The sequence below is a fragment of the Pteronotus mesoamericanus genome, unplaced genomic scaffold (genome assembly GCF_021234165.1).
Source record: "Pteronotus mesoamericanus isolate MK-2021 breed Mesoamerican mustached bat unplaced genomic scaffold, CSHL_Meso_final scaffold_85, whole genome shotgun sequence".
NCBI lineage: Eukaryota > Metazoa > Chordata > Mammalia > Chiroptera > Mormoopidae > Pteronotus > Pteronotus mesoamericanus.
Window position 1 is genome coordinate 75,383,702 of NW_026555329.1, and position 25,804 is coordinate 75,409,505.

A 25,804-nucleotide genomic window follows, 5' to 3' on the forward strand; every position below is an offset into this window, starting at 1 on the left:
GAGGCAAGGGCACGGCTCGGAGTTTATGATGTACTTTCAAAACAAGCATGCTGTAGACTCCTGAGGGATGCCCAACGATCGGTTCTCTGCAGAGACCGGAGGGCTCCTCCTCCAGGCTGAGGATCCTGCCTGCAGAGCCGGGGGACTCGGCCATCTACCTCTGTGCCAGCAGCTCAGCCACAGCGTCGCACCCACAGCCCCTCCCTGCGCACAAACCTCCTGGGCTGCCCTCTGCTTCGAGTTCCCACACTCCCCTGCAAAGGAGCTGTCACCAGCGCATCTGCACAGGTGGCCACTTGAGGGCGCTGTGGATCCACAGAGAGAGATGCTGTTGGTGCCCCGTGGGAGAGGGAGGGTTAAGCGGGAGAGTCTTGGCTTGGTTGCTGCATTGGGGAAATTGTGTGGTGAATCAGCTTTTCTGACTTGATCTTCTCACATTAGTGGATTGGCAGGTGTGTGTCCCAGCTGGGAGTCGTGAACTTGGTCTTCCAGGGAGTTAGGGCCTCTCTTGGAGCCCGTGTTTGGCGCAGAACGTGATGGGGCTTTGGTGAGACAGCCTGGGATCCAAGCCAGGTGTGGAGCGAGGGGCACCGGCGCCAAAGCTCTGGGGCTGGCCACCAGCCCAGCACCCTGGGGGCCCAGCGCAGCAGAGCCAGCTGCACCTGCTATTGCACGATGGATGAAATCAGGGGACCCTAGACCAGAAGGTCCTCTCCCAGGGGTGCAGGGTACCTGTGGGAGACTAAAAAGACAGTGACATCAGAACTGTGCTATCATAGGCAAGCCCTGGAATGCGAGGAGAGGGAGGGGCCAAAGCTCTGCTGTCTCCCCATAGTGCCCAGAGCCCTGAGCAGAAACATGGCCAGTCCTGTCCTGCCTGAATCCCCGAGGGGCGCCCGGCTCCTCTGCTGCGTGACCCTGTGTCTCCTCCATGCAGGTGAGTCCTGAGCTCAGGAGGGACATCTCTACAACGCCATGTTCTTCACTGTGGCTCGAGAGTCCGTCTCCTCCCTGTGCTGGTCTCAGCTCTGCCTCCTTCCTCCACAGGGTCCATGGCTGCTGGAGTCACCCAGTCCCCAAGACACCTCATCAAAGGCCGTGGTGGGGAGGCCGTTCTGAAATGCCACCCCATCTCCGGACACAAGAGTTTGTACTGGTACCTGCAGGCTCAGGGGCAGGAACCCAGGTTCCTCATTCAGTATTATGAAAAAGAGGAGTACGGGGAAGGAAACCTCCCTGCTAACTTCTCAGGAAGGGTGTTCAGTGACTACAGCTCTGAGCTGGCTATGAATGCCTTGCAGCTGGGGGACTCGGCCGTGTACCTCTGTGCCAGCAGCTTAGACACAGCCCTGCACGGTCCGTGGCTCTCTGTACACAAACCTTCCTATCCCAGCTGATGTCACAGACAGAGGGAGGGGGCCTCGCTGAGTTCCACAGATGGGATTCATGCTTTCTAACACTCCCCTTGCCCTGCTGAGTTCGGCCACAGCCTTCCTGCATGACTTCCCAGCTCTGCCAGCGCTTGCAATTTCCAGCATGGGGCCGGAACGTCTCCTCAGTGGAAGGGTGGAGGTCCACGCTGCGTGTTGTCGCGCATGGACCCGGTCGACAGCGTGTGTCCATCTCACAGAGGAGGGAGGGCTCAGGGCACCCTCTCCTGGACAGGAAGCCGTAGCTCCGGGACGTTCCAGACGTTCCACGCACATCATCCCGCATCTCTTTGTCCCTGAAGTCAACAAGCCCCTAGAGTTCCACGGTCCTCCCAGGGCCTTGATCTGTCAGACAGAGCAGTGCACAGTCTCTCCCATTTCCCGAGCATCCTAGTCGGGGTGGGGAGGTTGACCTCGGGTGTGGCGTACACTGCTGATTGTGCGCCCACCGCTGGGGACTAGAGCTTGAGGCTAGAGGACGTGTGTCTGTCCTGTCATAGCTGTGGAGAGAACGAGGACATGATATGCCCCAAGGAGAGGAGCTAAGAGATGACGAGGATCCAGTCTATGAGGACACTCAGCCCGGGACACGGAAGCCATCCCGGAATGTCAGCAGCGCTCTGGGAGCTAATGCGAGGATGCGTGGTTCTACACCGCTGGACGGCAGAGGAGGGCCGGTCTCCGCTGCCCTCAGGTCCACCACTTCCGGTCTGAAAATCTGAAAGTGCTACGCCTGCCAGGTCAGGAGCTGCGGGCAACACCCCAGAGTCACAGCCTTTCCATGGGAGGATGCGCCACCCTCCTGCTGTCCTCTGATTTGTGACCGTGCGTCCTTTCTCACTGCTGGATGCCTGTAGGTGCCCACAGAGGTGATATCACGATATGCAGTCACAGAAACGGGGTCACCTCACACTGAGGTGTATCGTGCAGGGAAGTAGCAGCATGTGTGCCTCTGGCTGAATATCTCATCCATGTCTCCAATCAGCCTCCTCTCTTTCTCACTGAGCCCAGTCCTACCTGGCGTCAGGTCTCCTGCGGCCTCAGCGGGAACCAAGGGAGACTCTCACCTGTGAGCGCACGGAGCCCCGAGCACGGGGGGCAGGGCGCCCACCAGGGGCTGAACCGTGAGACAACGGAGAACGAGTCTCAGAGCCAATGACCCTGACCCCGAGGCCCTGAAAACTGTCTGGGTACCACGTAGTCCCTTAAACCGAGGGCATCGCTGTGGGCTGACAGTGAAATCACCCCAGAATTCGTGCAAAGAGAAAAACTGGTAGAAATCGTTCGGAGATAAAATTTGATCACAGAAGTTACCGAAGTAAGAGGGCTGCTATGAGCAGATACCCTAGTCTACAGTAATATTATGAAGAACTGTACAGTGTAGAAATAAGGAAATGTATCACTGTGCATCGCAGAATGCATTTCTTTCCAAAAGTCAGGGGGAGAGCATATTACGCTAAGATTTCTTTCAAAAAGAGACACATATGTTGTCCATGCTGCATGGTCACCTTTCTCTGTGACTGATTGGTCCCTGTGAGGGAAGGGTGTGGCAGGCTCCAGGTCACACATTTTTTCAGGACAGTGATATCACTGAGTGACTGAGAGGTTGAGTCGTATTTCCCCAGACGGAACTGGAAGACGAGGGACTCTGTCCTGGACCTGCAATGGTCCCCAGGCTCCTCTTCTCTGTGGCCCTGTGTCTCCTGGGGGCAGGTGAGTAGAGGTGGGCTTCCTGCCCTGGAACTCCCACACCTCAGCCAAGCGTTTGTCTGAGGATGGCAACATAGGCTCTGTCACTCTCTCTCCAGGACCCCTGGATGCAGGAATCACCCAAAGACCAAGGTACGTGATCACGAGGAGAGGAAAGAAGGTGACACTGAGCTGTCACCAGACTGATAGACATAACGCTTTGTCTTGGTATGGACAAGACCCGGGCCACGGGCTGAGGCGGATCTATTTCTCAGTGGGTGTTGGGCTCATCAGCAAAGGGCAGGTCCCCGAAGGATACAGTGTCAATAGATCAAATATCGAGGACTTCCCCCTCACGCTGGAGTCGGCCACCCCCTCCCAGACATCTGTGTACTTCTGCGCCAGCAGTGAAGGAGCAAGTGCACAGTGCTGCACGGCGGCCTCCTCTCTGCACACAAAGGCCCGAGGAGGCCCTGCTGCCCCTGGGTCTTGGGGAGCCCTGTGCAAACTCCTACCTGGGAGCCCCAGTCGCCTGTGCCGGCAGGGCACCCTTGGTGTGTGGTGGGATCCCCTCCAGGGCAGTGTCTGCCAGGCCAGGACCGCCCAGGGCCTTGGGCACACGTGTCTGCCCTGTGGCCGGCTGTCCGTCTACCTGTCCTCTGCTGTGGCTCAATTGGCAGGAAGGCTGTTGCGCCAGCTCTAGGTTTTCTTGTCAGCAGCGTGAGTCTGCAGTCTCTAGCGTGTGAACTCATATATAAATCAGGTCCACCTAGTTCCCCTTGTGCTTGACACACAAGTGTGTTAAGAGTTCAGAGTGTGGAGTCTCCTCCAGAAAGAAGCTATGAGAGACCTGTTTTTTATGCAAGGTGACTAAGAAGGACACGAGGCTTTGCTCTGCGCTGTGTGGAGGTAATACTACGTGGAGTTCAGCGTGAAGGGAGGGCACTCGCTCGTGTTTTGCAGAAGGAATTGTAGGTTCCAACTCACATACGTTCCCAGGACATCACCCGATCTGCGCATCCCGGATGTCACTGCCTCCAGGGCAAAGCCAAGTCACCCCGATGCCCACCCTCTCCTAAGAAAGGGACAAGGTCAAGCGTGTGTGACTGGGAGCGTGGAGGGGACGGTGACCGAAACCGGGAGTCCGGGAGACCCGAATTGCATAGAAGACAATGAATGGACCCAGGACGTTGTCCTCAGGTCCTGGAGACAAGGCCGGCAGACTTGAACGATGGGTGAATGAGACGCAGTGCGAGGCCCCTGCATCCAGACGCGTGGGATCCCATAGTGACAGCCGGGCTGGATTTAGTTCAGGCAGGAGCTTCTCCCTATTACACCGGTCACCCAAGGGTGCCCCTACATATATCACGTGTCCGTGAGGTCGAGGGGCCTGACAGAGGCAGGGATGGCACTGGGGGACCTGCCCATGGGACAAGGTATATGCATCCCCCTCTGATTCTGCTCAAGAGGACCGTGACATGAGGAACCTCCCCTTCCTGTCCTGACCCGTGGGCACCGGGCTCTTCTGCTGGGACTCGGCCGGGGCCCTTGTGCCAGGCACTCAACCACCGCGTGGTGCCGTCAGTCCCTCCCTGTGCACAAACCCTCCTGGTCTCTCCTGGCAGCTCCTAGGCTCTAACACTGCCCTTCTTGGCTCGTTGTTCCCCAACAGAAGACGTAGATCTGGACATCAGTGGTTTTTTGCGAAAACAGAGTCACAATTTACCTCCTGAAAAGCTATGGCTGTAATTTGGGGGGGTGGAAAATTCCTGTCACCCATCAATTGAGGGGTCTCAGAGCCAGCTCTGTGCTCCGAGGCAGGGACTGAATGTCACAGTCTCAGCCATGACTCACGTGCCCTGAGTCTGGCCCACCAGGTAGGACAGTGACAGTCCCTCCCAATGCAACTAAGCATTGTGGTGGCCGTTGGCACCAAATGTGTTTGCCCCGAGAACGAGCCCTCGAAGGCAGCTTTCCTGTCTCGCTGTCACTGTGCCCAGCGCCCAGTGGCTCCTGGGAGTGAGCAAGGCCTGGACTCGGGGAGCTCCTGGTCCTTGCGATGCCATCCGAGGGGCCCCCGCCCCGGCCTGGTCCCTCACGGACACCACCGCCAGCTCTAGACCCTGGCGCTCTCCTGAGATCACTGTTTGGCGCCAGTGTTTTCTCACGTCCCACAACACCTCTGTGTGATCCAGAATTAAGTCCTTGCTCAAATCAGTAGATGCACATCGTACAAATTATTCCTTAGTGGAGACTGTGCTTTGCTCATCTCAGTTCCCGCCGTCCTGGGCTTCCCCATTGGATTCTCCTTCCTCCACGATGGCTAACAAATTGCATGCGTGATATTTTACTCGTATTTCAACTTTATTTTTATTCACACACATTTGATTCCAGTCTTCAAGGTAATGTCGTTAACTTCCCAGTCTTTGCTGATCTATGCTGTGGAGATAATACGAAACGTCTTTCTTCTTGTTTGTATCAAGGTTATCTGTAGCAATGGAGATAAAAGAAAGTAGTTACACTTCAACTGTGTGTCTATCTTTCTACTTTAGACTGAATATTATTTCTTCCATTCCCGCTTCTCTCCCTCTGCCTTTCAGAAGGTAGTTTTAAGGAAGCAGATCCCAGACTAGAGCCGGAGACACCGTGATAGTCGTTGTGTAGAACAGGGGTGGGATGTGAAGCGTGGTAACTCAGGGGAGTGGGTCACGGGGATGAATGTGGGATTAGGGCTTCAGGATGTTGAGATGCCATTTTCAGGACACTGCTTCTGGAACCTTCACCCCGAGGACCATGCAGACACCTGCCAGCATCCCTGGGGACTTGGCAGAAGACACAGTGAGGAACCATCAGCCGTTGGCCACCAGATGGCACTGGGATGCCATTGACCTCTGATGGTCTCTGGGGAGACACTGGGAGAGCAGAGAACGGTTAAGAGCCTCAGGCAGGGCTCCCACACTGGGCAGGTGTGGGGGAAGATTCAGTCGTTGCCAGGCTACCTACAGCTATGGAAGAGGTGAGAACACCCTCTGAACGTTCAAGGACCCACAGCTGAAGGATGTGGGCACGTAGCCTTGCAGGCAGGGGCAGGTGGAGACAGAGAATTAACTGTCCCCAAGGAATGTGGGAAAGCAGGGGTGGCCCAGGAGAGGACAGATAAGGGGACTCTGGGCTCCGTGTCTGCAGCGGGAAGCAGGTGGATGCACTGAGGGCCCGGGACACGTGGAGCTGGCAGAGGCTCCTCCCTGCCCAGGAAGGGGAGGTGAGCCAGACCTCAGGAGGGGCCGAGGAGATGGTGCCCTGAGTGCACAGGGGAAGTTCGGGTGTGAGTGTTGTGCTGGCAGGAGCTTGGCAGTTAGTGTCAGGCAGGAGCAGACCGAGGACAATAGTGTGTGTGCATATGGGGACAGTGTTCAAGCTGGAGCCAACCCTCAGCCGTGGGGCCGTGGGGCGATTCTATTCGTGCATTCCCCGAAAGGGCGGGGAATGACGAATAGAATCTCGGCTCCGGGTTGCACCAAGGGTACGGAGCACCAAGGGCCAGCCTGCAGGAGGTCACATCAGTGCAGCGATGTCATCAGGGCGGTGATGTCATAGTCAACTGCTCCTATCAGCCAACGGGTAGGGCAGGACTTGAGGCCGCTGGCCTCAGGAGACCCGTCCTGAGCTGGGAGACGCCGTGGAAGGCTGCCATGGGCCCCGGGTTCCTCTGCTGTGTGGCCCTTTGTCTCCTGGCTGCAGGTGAGCCCTGGACACTGGTGTGAGTCTCGGGCACACAGTGGCCATCCCTGACGGACAAGCCAGCAGGTGGCGGCCGCAGCGGGAGGCCCCCTGAGCTCTGCCCCAGTGTCTCTCTGTCTCCTCCCAGCAGGCACAGAGGGTTCTGGAGTCACGCAGACCCCAAGACATCTGATCAAAGCAACCAGGCAGCAAGTGACACTGACGTGTTCCTATGTCTCTGGACATCTCTCCGTGTTCTGGTACCAACAGATTGAGGGCCAAGGCCCTGACTTCCTCGTTCAGTATTACAACAAGGAAGAGCGACAAAAGGGAAGGAACATGCCCGATCGGTTCTCCGTGCAGCAGTTCGATAACTACAGCGCTGAGCTGACGGCTCGCTCGCTGGAGCTGAAGGACTCGGCCCTGTATCTCTGTGCCAGCAGCTTAGCACAGCCCTGTGGGACCGGCAGCCGCCTGCACAAAAACAGTCCCCCAGCTCAGGAAGTGACAGTGAAGTGGCAGCTGCCAGGCAGACGGGCTCAGGCGGAGGAGGGTGGCCTGCCTTCCCGAGGCACTGCCCTGCTGCTCACGGAGGAGCCGGGGGGGAAGGGTTGTAATGCTCGCAGACATCGTGCAGCTTACCTTAAGTATCATTGTAGCTCTTTTATACGTGATTGGAAATTCCATTCCCGGGTCTCACATTTCAGAACCCCTGGAGCAAGAAATCTCTGAGATGTGTGCCACCACAACTGTGAGTGTGCTCTCCCACACCGACTCCCGGGCCACGCCCACATTGTTGCCCCTTTTCCAGGTTTGGAGGAACAGGCCTGGGAAGACCAGGCATCACCTGGGACTGACCACCCCTTCCCCGACAGCGTCAAGGGACATTTGACATAAAGGCAATGAACAGTCATGGAGCCTCCATGCTGACAGCAAAGAAAGGCAGTTTTCCTGCTCTGTGGCCCTCGCCTGGACCCATGCAGAGCCCAGGAGCAAATTTGGGGTCCTGCCACGCGTGGGACCGTGTGGAGGTTAGCAAAGGTGTTTACGGACTCATCACCTTTGTTATTTAATTAACATCAGCAGTCCTTCCCAGGGATAGTCCCCGTGGAACAATGTCTCAAATTTATAAAGAGTGGTTTTCACTCTCTCACTTGGAGGCAGCACCTGTCCCAAGTGGCTCGCAAAGCTACAGTCCTAGGGACCTGCATGTCCCCTGCAGGGCTGAGCACCACGGGAAAGCTGTTTCCCAAGGGGTGAGGTGATGTCCTGGCCACTGCTTCTCCTGAACACGGGGAGCATGTGCGCAGGTGAGTCTGAAGGGGCTCTGGCGCATTAGCCTGGGATCCCATCGGTCGGAGGATGGGGAGAAAACAGAACCAAAGGATCCCTCAGTGTTGACGAGCCTGCCCCCAAGGTTCGGCCACCAGAGACGTGGAGGTCGCTGTGGGTGGAAGGACCGGGAGCGGATGCAGGTCCATCAGCAAAGTGGAAAAGGAGGCTGAGGGGCCGTGGGACCCAGGAGTCCTAAAGGGCATCAGAAAGCCGTCGGGGTTTCCTCTCACATTCAGAAGCGCAGAGTTGTGCGCACACACCAGCCAGAGAAGCAGAAGATCTATAGCACAGGAATACATTCACCTGAAGGCACCCACTGTGCACACACAAGTCAGAAAGTCTTGTCAGACTTGTGTCAGTTCAGCCAAAAGTGTTCTCCTCATTCTAAGCAGTTTACTTGCACATTTGATTTTCATTTGATGTCTGAGGAAGGGGCGTGTCCCTGGTGACAAGCTGGCTCTGGGGCCCATGCAGTGCGTGACATCTCAGAATGATGCCCTGGAGAGCCCTGTTCCCTTTCATCTGCCTACAGACCCAGGGGGATCTCTGTGGGCCTTGCTCCTGCCATGGGCGTCGGCCTCCTGTGCTACCTGGCCTCCTGTCTCCTACCCTCAGGTGGGTCCTGGGCTGGGTCCCCTTGGTAGGTGCAAATTTCACTGTCCAGCATGAAGCTGTTCCCTGGTACCTGCAGCATCCGTTCCACTTTCTTCTCCACAGGTCTGGTGAATGCTGTCATCACTCAAACCCCCAAATTCCAGGTTCTGAAAACAGGTCAGAAAGTGACATTGCAGTGTGCCCAGGATTTGAACCACAAGACTATGTACTGGTATCGACAAGTCCCAGGCCACGGCCCGAAGCTGATCCATTACTCGGTCGGTGTTGGGTTCATCGGCAAAGGAGAGGTCCCCGATGGGTACAGGGTTAGTAGATCCAGTACCAGGGACTTCCCCCTCACGCTGGAGTCGGCCACCCCGTCCCAGACATCTGTGTACTTCTGCGCAAGCACTGAATCCACAGCGCTGCACAGGTGCCTCCTCCCTTCACAGAAAGGCTGGTGGAGGCCCTGGTGCAGCTAGGACTTCGGGGAGCCCTGTGCAAACTCCTACACATCGGAGCCCCCAGTGGCCTGATCGCAGATGCCCTTTGGTGCGTGCGCCGGTCCACGCCAGGGCAAAGTCTTCCAGGCTGGCATCAGAACAAGGGCCTCGGCAACACACGTCTGAACTGCGGCTCTCTGTCTGTCTGTCTGCCTTCTGCAGCTGAATATTAGCTGGGAAGGTGCCCCCCAACACTTGCTGGTCTTGTCACCAGCCTGAGTCCAATGCCATCAGGGTGGGCCGTCACTGGTATTCAGACCCGTCTATGCCCAATTGTACATCACACACAGGTGTTTTCAAGGTCAAAGGCGGGGAGTCTTCTTCCAGAGAGAAGCTATGAGAAACCTGTTTTTTATGCAGGTGACAAAGAAAGACACGAGGGATTTCTGGGGGCCGTGAAGACATGAAACCACATGGACCTTAATGAACACAGAGGGCACACCGGCCCTGCCCTGCAGGAGGCATAGGGGCTCCCAGCTCACATGCGTTCCCGGGGCGTCTCTCCCTCGTGCACCTCTGATACGTCAGAGCCTCCAGGGCAAAGCCCATTCAGCCCCGACACCCACCCTCACTAAGAAAGGGACAAGCTTAGCCTGTGTGGCCGGGAGAGGAGCGGGGATGATGACAGAAACAGGTGCCCCAGGAGATCCCGGACTGTGGGGAAGACAGTGAATTGCCCCTTTGGTGGTTGTACCGATGATGCTGTTGACATGTCCTGGTGACAATGCCACCCAACCTGGCTGACAGGCGAAAGTACTCAGTGTAAGACCCCTGCGTCCAGACAGCAGGGGTCCCCAGGGACAGCCATGCCTGGATTGTTGTAGAAGGAGCTGATCACTATTTGAACTGGCCACCTAGGTGTGCTCTAGGCTGCATCACATGTCCCTGAGGTCAAGGGGACCGAGAGAGAAAGTGATGTCACCATGGGAACAGCCACACGGGAACAAGGGACGTCCTTCCTCTTCTGCTCATGCTCACAAGGACCCTGATGTTGCGAACCTCCCATTCCTGTCCTGACCCCGCCATGGGCACCAGGCTCTTCTGCTGGGCCGCCCTCTGTCTCCTGGGGGCTGGTGAGTGCTCAGAACACCAAGCGGTTCCAGTGTGTGTGTGTGTGTGTGCGCGCGCGCACACGTGTGTGTTAAATATAATTGTTTTACCTAACTCTATTCCCAACTTCTGTATTCCCAGGTCATACAAGTGCTAGAGTCTCTCAGGCTCCCAATCACGTAGTCACCAACAGGGGACAGAATGTGTCTTTTCAGTGTGATCCAATTTCGGGCCATGTAGGCCTTTACTGGTACCGACAGAGGCAAGGGCACGGCCCGGAGTTTTTGATATCCTTTCAAAGCAAAGAAGCTACAGACTCCTGAGGGATGCCCAACGATCGGTTCTCTGCAGAGACCGGAGGGCTCCTCCTCCAGGCTGAGGATCCTGCCTGCAGAGCCGGGGGACTCGGCCATCTACCTCTGTGCCAGCAGCTCAGCCACAGCGTCGCACCCACAGCCCCTCCCTGCGCACAAACCTCCTGGGCTGCCCTCTGCTTCGAGTTCCCACACTCCCCTGCAAAGGAGCTGTCACCAGCGCATCTGCACAGGTGGCCACTTGAGGGCACTGTGGATCCACAGAGAAAGATGCTGATGGTGCCCTGTGGCATAGAGAGGGTTAAAGGGGGAGAGCCTTGGCTTGGTTGCTGCATTGGGGAAATTGGTGAATCAGAGGGTTGTTGATCATATCTTCTGTCCTTAACAGACATGCAGGTGTGTGTTCCAGCTGGGAGCCATGAACTTGGTCTTCCATGGAGTCAGGGCCTCTCTTGGAGCCTAGGTTTGGTGCAGAGTATGATGGGGCTTCCGTGAGGCAGCCTGGGAAATTCAAGCCAGGTGTCGAGCACGGGGCATCTGCTCCAGGCACAGAGAACCTGTGGGGATGGCCATGTGCCCTGGACCCTCAGGGCCCAGCTCAGCACAGCCGGCTGCTCCGCTCACAGGACAATGGCTAGAATCGGGGATGCCATGGGAACCGAGCCTGTCCCAGGGGCCAGCGTGACAGTGGGAGCCTAAAATGACAGTGACACCAGCACAGTGACGTCACTAGCCAGTTCTCCAAACAGAGCAAATCCTCTGCCTTCTCATCCCAAGACCAGAGCCCTGAGCCCACACATGGCCAGTCCTGTCCTGCCTGAATCCCCGAGGGGCGCCCGGCTCCTCTGCTGCATGGCCCTGTGTCTCCTCCATGGAGGTGAGTCCTGAGCTCAGGAGGAACATCTCTACAACGCCATGTTCTTCACTGTGGCTCGAGAGTCCGTCTCCTCCCCGTGCTGGACTCAACTCTGCCTCCTTCCTCCACAGGGTCCGTGGCTGCTGGAGCCACCCAGTCCCCAAGACACCTCATCAAAGGCCGTGGTGGGGAGGCCGTTCTGAAATGCCACCCCATCTCCGGACACAAGAGTTTGTACTGGTACCTGCAGGCTCAGGGGCAGGAACCCAGGTTCCTCATTCAGTATTATGAAAAACAGGAGTACGGGGAAGGAAACCTCCCTGCTAACTTCTCAGGACGGGTGTTCAGAGACTACAGCTCTGAGCTGGCTATGTATGCCTTGCAGCTGGGGGACTCGGCCGTGTACCTCTGTGCCAGCAGCTTGGACACAGCCCTGTAGTGTCCGTGGCTCTCTGTGCACAAACCTTCCTGCCCGAGCTGAGGATGTAACAATATAGGGAAGGGCCTTGGGTGAGTTTCACAGATGCTTCTAGCTCTTGTCTAACACTCCCCTTGCCCTGCTGAGTTCGGCCATAGCCTTCCTGCATGATCTCCCAGCTCTGCCAGCACTTGCAATTCCCAGCATGGGGCCGGAACGTCTCCTCGGTAGCAGGATGGAGGTCCACGCTGCATGCTGTCGTGCATGGACCTGGTCGACAGCGTGTGTCCACCTCACAGAGGAGGGAGGGCTCAGTGCACCCTGTCCTGGACAGGAAGCTGTAGCTCCAGGACATTCCAGGTGTTCCACGCATGTCATCCTGCATCTCCTTGCCTCTGAAGTCAAGAAGCCCCTAGAGTTCCCATGGTCCTCCCAGGGTCCGATATGTCAGATAGAGCAGTGTGCAGTCTCTCCCATTTCCCAAGCATCCTAACCAGGGTGGAGAGGTGTGGTGTACACTGCTGATTATATGCCAACTGCTCGGACATAGAGCTTGAGGCCCGCGGATGTGTGGCTGTCCTGTCAGAGTTCCAGAGAGAGAGAAGCCAGGATATAATCTTAAGGGAGAAGTTAAGTAGGAGGGGGCTATCCAGCCTATCAGGAGATTCGGTCAGGGACACAGAAGCCCTCCCGGAATGTCAGCGGTGCTCTGGGAGCTAATGCGAGGATGCGTGGTTCTATACCGCTGGATGGCAGAGGAGGGCGGGTCTCGGCTGCCCTCAGGTCCACCACTTCCGGTCTGAAAATCTGAAATTGCTACGTCTGCCCAGGTCAGGTACTGCAGACAACAGCACAGCATCACAGCCTTTTCCTGCAATGATGCGTCAACCTTCTCTTGTCCTCTGATTTCTGACTCAGTGTCCTTTCTCACTGCTGGGTGACTGTAGGTGCCCATTGAGATGACATCAAGATACGCAGTCGCAGAAATAGGGTCACCTCACACTGAGGTATAACGTGTATAAGAAATAGCAGCACATGTGCCCCTGTCTGAATATCTCACCCATGTCACTAATGAGCCTCCTCTCTTTTTTAGAGAAAGTACAGTCACGGGGACATAGGTTTGCAGTCACCCAGGGCCTCAGCTGGGACCAAGGGAGACTCTTACCCGTGAGCATGCAGAGACCTGAGCACGTGTAGCAGGGCTCCCACCAGTGGGTGAACCAAGAGACAATGGAGAACAAGTCTCGGATTCCAACAACCTCAACCTGGAGGCTTTGACAACCCTCTGGGCATGAGGTCATTCCTTTAACTGAGAGGGCCACCGTGAGCTGACATTGAAATTATTTAGAATTCATGGAAAGAGAAAAACTAGTATATAGTAAGTGAAGCTACATTTTGAGCAGAGAAACCCTCCAAAGTACCAACAATTTTGTTAAAATTGTAGCAGTATAAGGGATTGTATCGTTATGCATAGAGGATGAATTTCCTTACTGTAAGGCAGGAAAAAAGAATGTACTACTTATCCAACTTCTTTAAAAACAGACTACTTGTTTTTCCCGTGCTGCACCGTTAAACTTTCTACATGTCACTGATTGGTTCCTATAGGAGAGGGGCGTGGCAGGTGAGCTCTGCATCGCAACCATTTGTCAAGGACAGCGATGTCCCTGAGTCACTGAAAGGCCAAGTTCTATGTGCCCAAACAGAACTGGAAGACGTGACACACTGTCCTGGACCGGCAATGGTTGCCAGGCTTCTCTTCTCTGTGGCTCTGTGTCTCCTGGGGGCAGGTAAGTACAGGTGGGCTTCCTGCCCTGGAACTCCCACAACCTCAGTCCAAGGTTTTGTCTTAGGATGGCGACATCAGGCTCTGTCACTCTCCTTTACAGGACACTTGGATGCCAAAGTCACCCAGAGTCCAAGATACCTGGTCACAGGGACAGAAAAGGAGGTGACAGTGAAGTGTGACCAAACTTATAACCACGACTACATGTACTGGTATCGACAAGACCCAGGCCATGGGCTGAGGTTGATCTATTACTCATATGGTGTTGGCATGATTGACAAAGGAGAGGTCCCCAATGGGTACATTGTCACCAGATCAAACACAGAGCACTTCCCCCTCACGCTGGAGTCGACCACCCCATCCCAGACATCTGTGTACTTCTGTGCCAGCAGTGACTCCACAGAATTGCACAGCTGCCTCCTCTCTGTACAAAAAGTGTCTTTAGAAAGACTGAGGTTGCACTCTGAGTCCTGGCCCCAACCCCAGGAAGTCCCTGCCAGTGTGGGGGCCTTGACGCAGTGGGCAATATGACCGTCAGGGCTGAAGCTCATCTCTGCACCATTCTCAGCCTGACTGGAGGCCACTCCACCCCACCCCACTTAGCTAGCGGATCTGTCTTCTGCAGCTCTGTCTCTCTCTCTTCCTGCTGGCAGAAAGGAAAATGCATCGTAAGTTGAGCAATATGAGGATTCCTCCAATAATCCCAAAGTCCCCACATTCTTCTCTCTCCTACGGGCTTCAGTGACTTCTTCATCTACCCTGGTCCCCATCCTCTAGTCCCTTCAATTTAAAGCCATAAACTTTCGTTCAGATGGATCTGCTCCTGGTTGCCTTTCTCCTATAGGACAATAGCCCTACAAGGTCCTATAATGTTTGCCCTTCACCTTGCCCTTGACCTCCATGGCCATCTTGTACAAGCTTCTTCCGCTCTCCCTACCCCAGACTCATTCATCTACACTCAGCTGCTCCCTCAGATGTGCCACCTCAACGATCTTTTTCACAGACCATTTCTTCTGCATGGAACCTATGTCCCGCCCTCTTATTCCGAGATCTCCATTCCTTACATAAAAATACATTTTAGGCCTACTTACTCTCAAATGTGGAAAGCAAAACTTAGATTTTACTAGGAGAAATGAAGGAAATATATTTAGACATTCATTTGAGGAAGGGTATTTTTTTTTTTAGCAAAGACAGAAAAGAACACAAAAGTATTTATAAAGTATATAAATATTTATAAAAATAATGTAATATACAAATACTGACAAACATCTTTCTAATTTCAGTTGCATTAAATTATACCCTTGTACATTAAAAAAACACCACAAATACACTACAAAACACAAAAAAGTTGCAGACTGGGAAGAGGAATGGAAAACAACAGGCTGCATTCAAGTGACAGACCCCTCATATTCGTCACATTCCCAGGCTGTTCTATGATCCCCAGCTTCGCTTGTCAATATAGGGGCAGGGGAACCTATGACCAGGTTCTGAACAATGTGATGTGGATAAACATTATGAAAGCCAGTTCCAAGCCTTGCCTTTAAATATTCCTGGTGGCACTGTGTGAGGGACCTCCAAGTACCTACCCAAGTTTGGATATTCACTACAAGGACTCGCAGAGGAGAGTCAGGAGCCAGTCGGACCCTCAGAGACCCCTGCAAATGGAAACAAGTGTCCTGGAAGACCATCAGAGAAACTCCTATGCACAGCTGGACCCTGAACCTCACCCTTTCAGGGTTGTGTTCAGGTTGTGTGCCCTAGCGACTGTAGAGGGTGATGCAAGGGGAATGTAAGAGAGGAGAAGTCATTCCGGACCTTGTCTGGGTTGATCTCAAGTTGCTGCAGTAACACTTGCTGCAAATATCCTTAACAAGAATCAGATTTTCACCCTGGCTGGTGTGACTCAGTGGATAGAGCGCTGGTCTGTGAACCAAAGGTCCCTGGTTCGATTCCCAGTCAGGGCACATGCCTGGGTTGTGGCCGAGGTCCCCAGTAGGGGGTGCTTGAGAGGCAATCACACATTGATGTTTCTCACCCTCTTTTTCTCTCTTCCTTCCCCTCTCTAAAAAATAAATAAATAAAATCTTAAAAAAAAAAAAAAGAAAAGAAAAGAAAAAGGAATCAGATTTCCCAGAACCCCCACCTTTCCTCCACGGAGCAGTAAGACGTGACGTTCCTGCCCGGACACTGCTCTTGTCCTGGGTCTTTTCAGGTGAGCTGCCCGGGAAGCAGGGAGAGCCAGGAATCTGTGGGGGTGTCTCCTCTGGAAGTGGCATACCTCGGTTTCAAGCATGTTGTATGTAGCTTGATAGGACCCATCTCCAGCTGCCCTGTCTTTACCCTAATTCCATCGCCACTCAATGTGTTTAACCCCTGGTCACACGGATGGAACAAGAAGTGGCACCTCCATGTGAGGGGTTTTCCCATCATGGAATTATTATCTGGAGCTAACGTACTGGACTCAACCAGCGGCCTTTCTATCTCTACGACGGAGCATTTATGAGGGAGACAGATGGCTCTGATTATTCTGCACCGCCCAGCCTTCAGCTGATCACCTGATGCAGACGCCCTAGGGCTCTGGGACTCAGCGCAATGCCTCTGAGCACATGGCTGCCTGTTTCCACCTTCTGGGCCACACAGGTCCTTGCTTTCTTCTTCCATATCAACTTTCAGGGCCTTCTTCAGGCCTCTAGTCCTTTCCGCCTCACCACTCAGCCCAGGAAAGGAGGTGTGTTGAAGCCAATGTTGCCCCATTTTTTAAATTAAATTTAGTTTAATTTAATTTTATCATCATTATTTTTTTAATCCTCACCTGAGGACATGGTTCCATTGACTTTTAGAGACAGGGGAAGGGAAAGAGAGAGGGAGACAGAAAGAGAAACATCAATGTTAGAGAAAAATATAGATCCGTTACTTCCTGTTCACACCCCAGCTGTGGATCAAACCTGCAACCTAGGTATGTGCCCTGAGTGGAAATCGAACCAGCAACCTTTCAGTGCATGGGACAATGCTCTAACCAACTTATCCACGTGGCCAAGGCTGTTGCTCCCTTTTTTCAAAAGCCAAATACTAATCAGAAATTCACCTGGAGGTCATGTTAGAGGTGTAAGTTTTTGAAGACTCCAGAAGGTCTGTTTTATTTTGTACTGCTGTTACTGTGTCTTATCCCTGATATTTTCAGGGATAAGAGACCCCTCCACCCATCCCAGATAAGACAGACCTCAATGACCTGGAAGCTGGCCTCACCAGGATGAAGGCTTCAGTGCATTGTGCATCGTGGAGACTGGTGAAAGCAGAGAGGAACTTCCAGCAGAATAAAAGCTTCCTACTTCAATCTATGCACAGGGCTTCATTTTATCTCTCATTCTACCTCCTAGTGTGCCAGTTTGTTCCATGTGCTTCTAGGCTAAAGTTGCGGGAATTCCCCCACCTTCCACTTTGTCTAAGCTGATGTGCCTGGGGGAATGGAGAACATCATAAAAGAGAAACATCAGAAGAGAAGGACCATCACAGATAACACAAGGGTCATTAACCGAAGGGCCTTGACCGCATCCAAGAAGAAACATCCAGCGAAGCATTAGAGGAGGGTCCTGGCAGATGCAGAGACGGGGTGGCGGCTCCAGGCACTCAGGCCCCGGCACAGTGAGTGGAGGACGTTGTGTGAGCTCACACATGGCCCACAGATAGGTTGAGCAAGCTTGTAGGTATGTTTCAGTTTATAACAATTGATTTTTAAGACTGTGCATTTGTAGAGACAGTGAAGTCACTGTGGGGACAAGGGACGTCCCTCCCCCTCTGCTCATGCTCACAAGGACCCTGACCTGGTGAACCTCCCATTCCTGTCCTGGGCACCAGACTCCTCTTCTGGGTGACCCTCTGTCTTCTGGGGGCCGGTGAGTCCTCAGAACAACAAGACCTCTGCATTTTTTCTTTGCAGGGGTGATTCCTCTCATTTCTGCTTCCTTTGTCTTTTCCCCTCACAGAACCCACAGAAGGTGGCGTCGTCCAGTCTCCCAGCTGTAAGATCCTATAAAAAAGTCGGGCCACAGCTCTGTGGTGTGATCCTCTGGCCACCAAACCCTTTACTGGTACCAGCAGACCCCGGAACAGGGCCTGGGGCTTCTGGTCCACTTTGAGAATGAACAAGCAGTGGATGATTCACAGTTGCCTAAGGACCGATTTTCTGCGCAGAGGCCCAAAGGAACAGACTCAACTCTCAAGATCCTGCGTACAGAGCTGGGGGTCTCGGCAGTGTATTTCTGTGCCAGCAGCTTAGCCACAGAGTCACAGAGATGCTTCCTTCCTGTGAAAGAAATATCAGGCTTCTTCTCCTCTCTCTGCTCTGCTCCCAGCAGCTCTGAACCCAGGCCTTCCCTTACTCCTCACGCATGGAGAACAACTGAATCTGCAGAGACAAGCTGGGATTCGTGTGAAGGGAGGACATGAATTATTTCTTGAAACATCAGGGCTGAAAAGGTTTGAAAATAATTATGACTCGGAGATTTGAAGGGCTTTTTGGTGGCAATTCAAGGATGCAAAACTGAAAGTGACTTCTGTCTCACAGACTGCGCCCTCAGGCGCTGATGAGGATTCTTCTCTTATAAAAAATATGCAATCACCAAAAATGTACAATCCATTTTAATAATAATACAGATAGTGATTCTAGGAGAGCAGCAAGCAGCAGGCTCTCCCTTTGTGGTTGCTTTTACCCTCTAAATGATTTTAATTGCTATCCTTCACTTTCTAGCCTCCTCTCTGCCTTTCTTGTCAAATTTTCTCCATCAAAACCTCAAGACATAGTAAGAGATTGGAAAACATTTTCCCCCCTATTTCATGGAAATGTGTTAATAATAATGATGTCGTTGATGATGGTGATGATTTCAGCTTTTCTTATTCAGCTCTTTTCCTACTTTAAAGGAATACACACAAACGGATATCCTGGCAACCAGTCCCAAAACTCAGCTCAAAAATCACTCCTACTTTCTCCGGGGAGAGGTCTGACTAACCCTTCAATGTAAGCAGCACAGCTCAGCACCAGACGCAGGCCAGAGCCACCCAGCTGGGGAGATGTTGAGGCTGGTTCCAGCTGTCTGCCCTCGTGCATTAAAATAGCTCCTTCATGCATTAAAACAGTCTTAAGTAAAAACTTCTGAAGCAATCAATCACCCTTGATTCAATTACCCTGTCTGATAATACTGTCCCTTCTCTGTGTCGAGGTGCATACTCTGTACTCCAACTTCTGCCTGGATTCTCAAAGATCAGAAGTCAGTTTAACGCACCGGTTGGAACTATTTGGAAAGCAGCGTACTGAGGTTTTCATGAAGGTGCCATTGTTGCTGCTCAGCCCCTGCCGGCTCCACTTCTTTCTTGTCCACCTAAGGCTGCAAGTCACTGTGTATGTCCACTTACTATGTATCCCCTCATCTCCTCTGCCCATGTCTCCCTCCAGCTGCCGTATTTGACAAAACTCAGTCGCTGTTGAGAACAACTATCCACCCTCTGCTCGCCAGAGGTTTTATGTGGTTGTTTTTCAAATCTACCATGTCATATTTTATAATTACTAATCCCCTAATGGTATTCTCCTAGATTATCTTTGATCTCTTTAAACACAGGAAACAGTTGTTTTAGAATCTGATAATTTTCACAGCTGATATCTCTGTGGGGTTATTTTCATTGATTTTCTTTTTCTGCTGCTTCTCAGTCATGCTATTTGTGTTTTCATGGTGTTTGTATTTTTTGCTTCTGAATCTGATTATCTTTGACTTTGTGCCAGACACTGGGTTTGTAGATATATATATTTTAGTATAGGATAGACGAATCTCTCTCCAAAGAGAATTTTATTTTGCTTTCATCAAGTGCAAGGGCTATCAGGAAGTTGGGGCCACCTAAATTAGGATTCAAGGCTTGCAGTGTCCCAGATCAGCTAGAGAAAACATTTTACCCCTAGATCATCTGTACATTGAGTTTCTCAGTGTCCCCAGTTTGGTACATCTGGTCTTTGACCTTTGTCCCCCGGCCCTGTGAGCACTGAGTCTGGGCGGGCCATGTCCCCAAGGCAAAGGGATGGCTGTGCCCCTCCCTAAGTACTCACCCTCTCCAAGGTCCTAGCCAAGTGTCCCTCACTGTATTTTTAGGCCATTAACTCATGAAAGATTTTTATGTTATTTTATCCAACTATTTAAATAACAAGGAAGGGTTGGTTTGAGTGCTCTCATCTGTAATTACCAGCATTAAGGTCAAAATAATTTTATGTAAAATTTCAAGTTAAAAATAATGCCACCTTCTTAGTCTGTCGTTTCTTTAAATAACTTAAACGGCATGGAGATTTTTATGTCAACTTTAATTTCAACCAAAATTTAAAAAAAAGTTAAATGGCATGTATAATCATTTTGAGACAGCTATTTGTTTTTGTCATTTTATAATTGGGATTGTTATGATTTTTTTTTTGTTGTTTTACTTTTATTGCATAACCTCTGACGTTCCATTGGACCATGTGACAAGACGGGATATAAAAAGAGATTGAATATTTAGACTTGGTCAGAAAGTATAGAACAGACTTAGAATTCGTTTAATTGCTGATGCCACACATTTGTGCTTTTTAAATGAATATGCCAAGGAGAAGTGTTGGAACTTGGAAGGACAATTGATATAAGGCTATCTGTCCCTCCCCACTGAAACCCAGTCTCGTGGGAACACACTTTATTCCACTCTTCCCATTTGGGGGACTTCCCTAAAGAAATTCCCATGTTCTAATTTTCCTGTTCCTCGTGGAATCTTCTTTATGGGAAGGCAAATAAAGTATTTTGTTTAATCTCTTCAGTTTACTCTAGTCTCTGTCTTTTTGTTTTCTCTCTGGCTGCCTAGGAAAGAGACAGATTCTTTGGTGTTTTCTCAACCCACAGTAAGATTAGCGGGGAGCTTTCTTTTCTTACCGGGTCCACCTGTAGTTTGGAGGCGAGAAAAATGACTTAAATTCTGATTCCATATAGAGTTAGCCAGCCCACTTGGATTCACATCTGAACCCTGTTACCAACATTAAAACCGACACTATCTTCTCCACACGTCTGACCCCAACGTCCAACTCTCACGTGGTTCCACTTAGGGTATAATGTTACAATTTTATTTCTTTATCCTCTTACACCAGCAAATCATAATATCAATACCTCAGATCCCCTGTACTTGATGAAACAAAGCACCCCTTGCTTTATGTCAAGAGAGCTTGTTTGTGCTGTTTCTGCTCACTGGCCACTAGGAAGCACTGTGGCTTCGATGTCCTCGAGTCTGCAAGAAGGTTCTTCCCTGGAGGGAGAGGATGGAGGGAAACCCTGGGGTGGGATTTAGATCAGGGGAGTTGCAGATCTCTTGAACGCTGGTGAGAGTGAAGAATTAGAGACCAACCCTTCTTGCTCTATTGTTACGCAGATGGTTTTGCTCTGAATTGAGCCCTGTGGGACAGGAGCTCCTGCAGGGGGCATTCCTCCAAGCTTGTTTAATCTGTGCAGCTCAGGGAGCTGGGGGTGAAGCTGGCACGTTCTGGGAGAGGCAGACGAGCAGTCAGAGGAGGCTTCGCGAGCCTGGCCCGAACCAGCCCAAGCCAGCCCACCTGCGCGATGTTCTGCGCAGGGTCAGCAGGGAGCAATGCCAGTGCTGCCCTGGATCAGGCTGCAGGGACCCTGGCCCCGGGAGCTGGCGGTCACAGTGATACCACCAGCAAATCCTCTTATCAGGCAAGGACGGGGGTGCACCAGAACAACAGAATTTCTCCCTGGGAACTTTTACTGTTAGCAGGAAGATGCCACTGTGTAGTTCTGAATTTGCCAGTCACCCCACGCTTCTGTGCACCCCTTGGAAGCATATGAGCTCTAGGCAGAGAGAAGTTTTTTTGGGGGGGGGCTTCCCTTGGCCAGATCCCAAGTTCTGTCCATGTGATTGTGTGCCTCTCATGTAGTGTATCTAGTTTCTGCCTCTTTTACCCCTTGGACACTGAGACTCATGGATAGTATAATGTATTAGATTTCTATTGCTGCTCTAAAAAATTACCACCAATTCTGTGGCTTAAAGCAACACAAATTGATTCCGGAGGTCAGAGGTCCAACACAGATCTCACTGGGTTAACACAAATGTGTTGGCAATACTGCATTCCTTCTGGAAGCTCTAATGGATGATCTGTTTTCTTACCTTTTTCAGCTTCTAGAGGCCACCTGCAGTCCTTGGCTCATGGCCCCTTCTATCTTCAAAGCCTACAATGACCATTGAGTCCTTCCTCATGCTACATCACTCCGACTCTTCTTCCTCCTCCTCCCACATTTTAGGGCCCTTGTGATTACATGGGACCCACCTGGGAAGTACAGGCTAACCTTCTTATATTAAGGTCAGCTGATTAGCCTCCTTGGTTCCATTTGGAACCTAAATTCCCCGTTGCTATGTAAGATAACACATCCACAGTGCCCAGGATTAGACACGGACATCCTTGGGGAGCCAGCAGTCTACCTCCCACACTTGGGTACCTGGTAACAGGGGAGGAACAATGATCTTCTTGAAAACAGAATAATGGCCACAGTTTTATGTTCTGGACCCAGCAGAAACCAAAGAGACAGACCCAAGAAGGGCAGGTCCCTCGGGTCACACTATCTAGCCTGCAAACTATCTGCTCCTCAGTCCAGGGCCTCAGTGTATGTCTCTGGGCCTGCCACAAAGTATGGACTTAAACTTGGCCTTCTTAGTTAACATGAAACCTAATGGGTATGAATTTTTTGACCAACCCAAGAAACAAAGGCTTTTCTCGGCCTTTCATAACTCTACCACGAGAGGAAGTGGGTTTGTGGCATCCTTTTCCATTTATAGGGAAAAGACCACGTGTTAACAATGAAGAACTTTGAGGTTTTTGAGGACTGAGAATGAGATTTAAATCAACTCTAGGATATTTGCAAATCTTCCAGAACAAGAAAACCTGCTTATTTCATGGGGAAGGGGTGAGAAATGTAGATTATAGGCAATAGGCTTTGGGAATTCAATAGAGCTCAAGGATAACAAACTCAGTCATCCTAGATATTTTAAGATTTTATTTATTTATTTTTAGAGAGAGGGAAGGAAGGGAGAAGGAGGAGAGAAACATCAATGTGCAAGGAAAACATTGATCAGCTGCCTCTCACATATGCCCCAACCGAAGCCAAGACCCTGAACCCAAGCATGTGCCCTGACCAGGAACTGAACCAGCGACCCCTCACTTTGAAGGACAAAGCTCAAACAACTGAGCCACGCTGTTAGGGGCCAGGGTATCTGTTTATTTCCCTTCATAATGGACAGGGTGGTCACTCAAAACTTTTCCAGGAGGAACCCGAGTAAAATTCCCAACTCAGTAAGGAATTATTTTGATGTTCTCTGTCTGGGAGAAATGGATTGTTTAGAAAGAAGGATGAAGAACTTGAGATTTAGAAGTACATTATTGGGTATAAAGAACTAGGAGTGCCGATGGCATGCCCATCAAGAAATGCCCAGCAGGTGGTAGACATGTGATGCAGCAAAGAACAGAGAATGATTGAAGCACAGGGTTGTGAGAGGTGACAGTTGATGAAAGTCTTGGGGACTTTGAATGGTCCAAACAAACCTCAAAAGATATGACCTATTCCATCAATTCTTCTGAGAGGATTAACATTTACCTTTGGGAGGAGGCCACATAAAAAATGACAGAGATCAACGTCACTACGAAGCCGCACTCCACCTCATGGAGATGTGAGAGGGAGAAGTCCCTCCCCTGTGTTCACAGTCACAGGGGACTCTTCTGGGAGAAGCCTCCTCCTGCTGGTCCCCACCACACCCGCCATGGCCACCAGCTGGGTGGCCCTTTGTCTCCTGGGAGTAGGTGAGTACCCAGAAATTAACAATGTGAATTTTTTTCACATTCCCAGTTCTGTTTGCATTTATGTTCCTTATCCTGTTCCCAAACTCTGTCTCTTCCACAGAGCCCACATATGCTGGGGTCACGCAGATACCCAGGCATGAGGTGACAGAGATGGGACAAAACGTAACTCTGAGTTGTGAGCCAATTACAGGCCACAGTGGACTTTATTGGTACAGACAGACCGTGGGGCAGGGACTGAAGTTTATGATTTACTTCCTCAATCGAAGTCTCGTAGAGGACACAGGGATGCCCAAGAAGCGGTACTCAGCTCAGAGGCCTACTGGGTTGCTCTCCACTCTGAAGATCCAGTCCACAGAGCCGGGGGACTCAGCCGTGTACCTCTGTGCCAGCAGCTTCGCCACAGCGCTGCGCAGTCGCCCCCTCCCTGTGCAGAAACCTCAGCTTCCCCTTCTCTCATCAGCCACCAGGGGTCCTAGTACACGTCTTTTCTGATTTCTCACCGAGATATGCATGGGTTTGGGACACAGTAAGGACAGAAAGGCTTGGGCGTCAACCTGCATAGGAAACAATGTAGGAAGTGGGAGTTAGGGAATCCTCACACATTGTGGCTCAAAACTCACAACACCTGAGAGACAGACCTTATTACCCTCGTGTTCATTTCCTGCCTTCCTGCACTGGCCTCCATCTGAACTGTAGGAGTTCCTCGTAATGACTCCTCAGCCCTCCATTCTCCTCTCCTTCTATTCTGTGAACAGGATTTTCTCCCACACACGTGTGTTTTCTAGAGATCTATCATGTAGACAAATTCAACTTGTCATAGTCTTTTTTTTTTTTTTGCCAGTCACTGACACTTAACTTCAATATGAAAACAGGATAAAATTTCCACTCTATTCATACCAGAAGATATAGCTGCTTCTACGTTCAATTTTAATATATTCTTTGTCCTCCCGATCAGACCTAATGCTTCTAGAACATTCTCCTCTCTCTGGCTTTAATACCCAGCTCTTCACATACATGGATGAAGATATTGGCCTTTTGGAGCAACTTACTTCTCTACATCGGCTCTGTCCTTGTCCACGTCCCTCCCCGCTGCTGATCCTGCATCATCAGAGATGTCATCCTCTTCACTCGGACAATTTATATGCGGGGTGGGAGTCTCAGCTTCCTGACATCCCTACTTTCAATAACATTTTGCTTCCAATTTTTCTCAAGTGCACTTCCAAGTCTAGACCATGGAGTGAACAACAAATAATCTCCTTCCGTAATTTCCATTTATCTTTCCAGGCTCCGATCTCTTTCTCCTTTCTTTCTTTAATGTAAAAACCATCTTCCAATGATACTTAACAGTCACTGACCTACCACTCATTTAACCAATTACTGTGGAACCCTCCTGTCTTATTTCTCCCATTGTCTAGCCCACATTAAAGAACTAACACTGTAACATTGACGCTGAATAAATCCAACCCCATATCGCCAGGGCATCTGCATAGTTCCCTTCATATTGACCATGGTGGCTAATCCAAATGCTGCTGGTCGGGATTGGGTAAAAGTCCCAGCTCAGGCAGAAATGATTTCGATTTGTGGGTCTGGGAGTCAGGGGCTGTCTTGAGGGGACGATGAAGGACTTGAGACTGGAAGTACCGTCTTGGTGCCCAGGATGTGCAGTGCCAACGGCACACTCCCGCGCAAAGCCCCGCGGATGGTAGACACGTGAGGCAGCAGAGAACAAAGAGGGGCAGACAACAGACTGTGAGAGGTGACTGTTGTAAAAAGCCTTGGAGACTTTAATGATTGGAACAAACCTCAGAGGAGACAGGACCTACTCCAGTCAATGCTTCTGAAGAGGATTATTATCCACGTTTGGGAGGAGGCCCTATGAAAAATCACAGAGAACAATATCATGACCAAGCCACACTCCACCTCGTGGAGCCCAGAGGAAGTAGAGGCCCTGCCCCTGTGTTCATGCTCACAAGGGCCTCGTCTGGGAGAAGCCTCCTCTGCCCAGTCCCCGCCATGGCCACCAGGCTCCTCTGCTGGGTGGCCCTTTGTCTCCTGGGAGTAGGTGAGTCCCCAGAAATTAACAATCTGCATTTTTAAAAAATATTCTGAGATCTGTGTCCATTCATGTGTCTTATCCTGTTCCCAAACTCTGTCTCTTCCGCAGAGCCCACACAAGCTGGGGTCACCCAGAGACCCAGGCACGAGGTGACAGAGATGGGACAAAACGTAACTCTGAGTTGTGAGCCAATT

At 51.5% G+C, this 25,804-nt stretch overlaps 5 gene segments (V, D, J or C); all 5 read left to right on the forward strand.

Moving 5' to 3' along the window:
- The first annotated feature begins 3,094 nt into the window (after positions 1 to 3,094).
- On the forward strand, positions 3,095 to 3,822 carry LOC129063254 (T cell receptor beta variable 10-2-like). The segment is given in 2 exon segments: positions 3,095 to 3,143; positions 3,239 to 3,822. Coding segments are annotated over 2 exon segments (633 nt in total).
- A 2,989-nt stretch (positions 3,823 to 6,811) lies between these two features.
- Positions 6,812 to 7,736, forward strand: LOC129063255 (T cell receptor beta variable 5-5-like). The segment is given in 3 exon segments: positions 6,812 to 6,860; positions 6,991 to 7,452; positions 7,651 to 7,736. Coding segments are annotated over 3 exon segments (597 nt in total).
- A 1,001-nt stretch (positions 7,737 to 8,737) lies between these two features.
- LOC129063256 (T cell receptor beta variable 6-5-like) lies at positions 8,738 to 9,437 on the forward strand. The segment is given in 3 exon segments: positions 8,738 to 8,789; positions 8,892 to 9,201; positions 9,434 to 9,437. Coding segments are annotated over 3 exon segments (363 nt in total).
- Positions 9,438 to 11,433: 1,996 nt separating this feature from the next.
- LOC129063257 (T cell receptor beta variable 5-5-like) lies at positions 11,434 to 11,930 on the forward strand. The segment is given in 2 exon segments: positions 11,434 to 11,512; positions 11,623 to 11,930. Coding segments are annotated over 2 exon segments (387 nt in total).
- A 1,717-nt stretch (positions 11,931 to 13,647) lies between these two features.
- Positions 13,648 to 14,223, forward strand: LOC129063258 (T cell receptor beta variable 10-2-like). The segment is given in 2 exon segments: positions 13,648 to 13,696; positions 13,796 to 14,223. Coding segments are annotated over 2 exon segments (477 nt in total).
- The last annotated feature ends 11,581 nt before the right edge of the window (positions 14,224 to 25,804 follow it).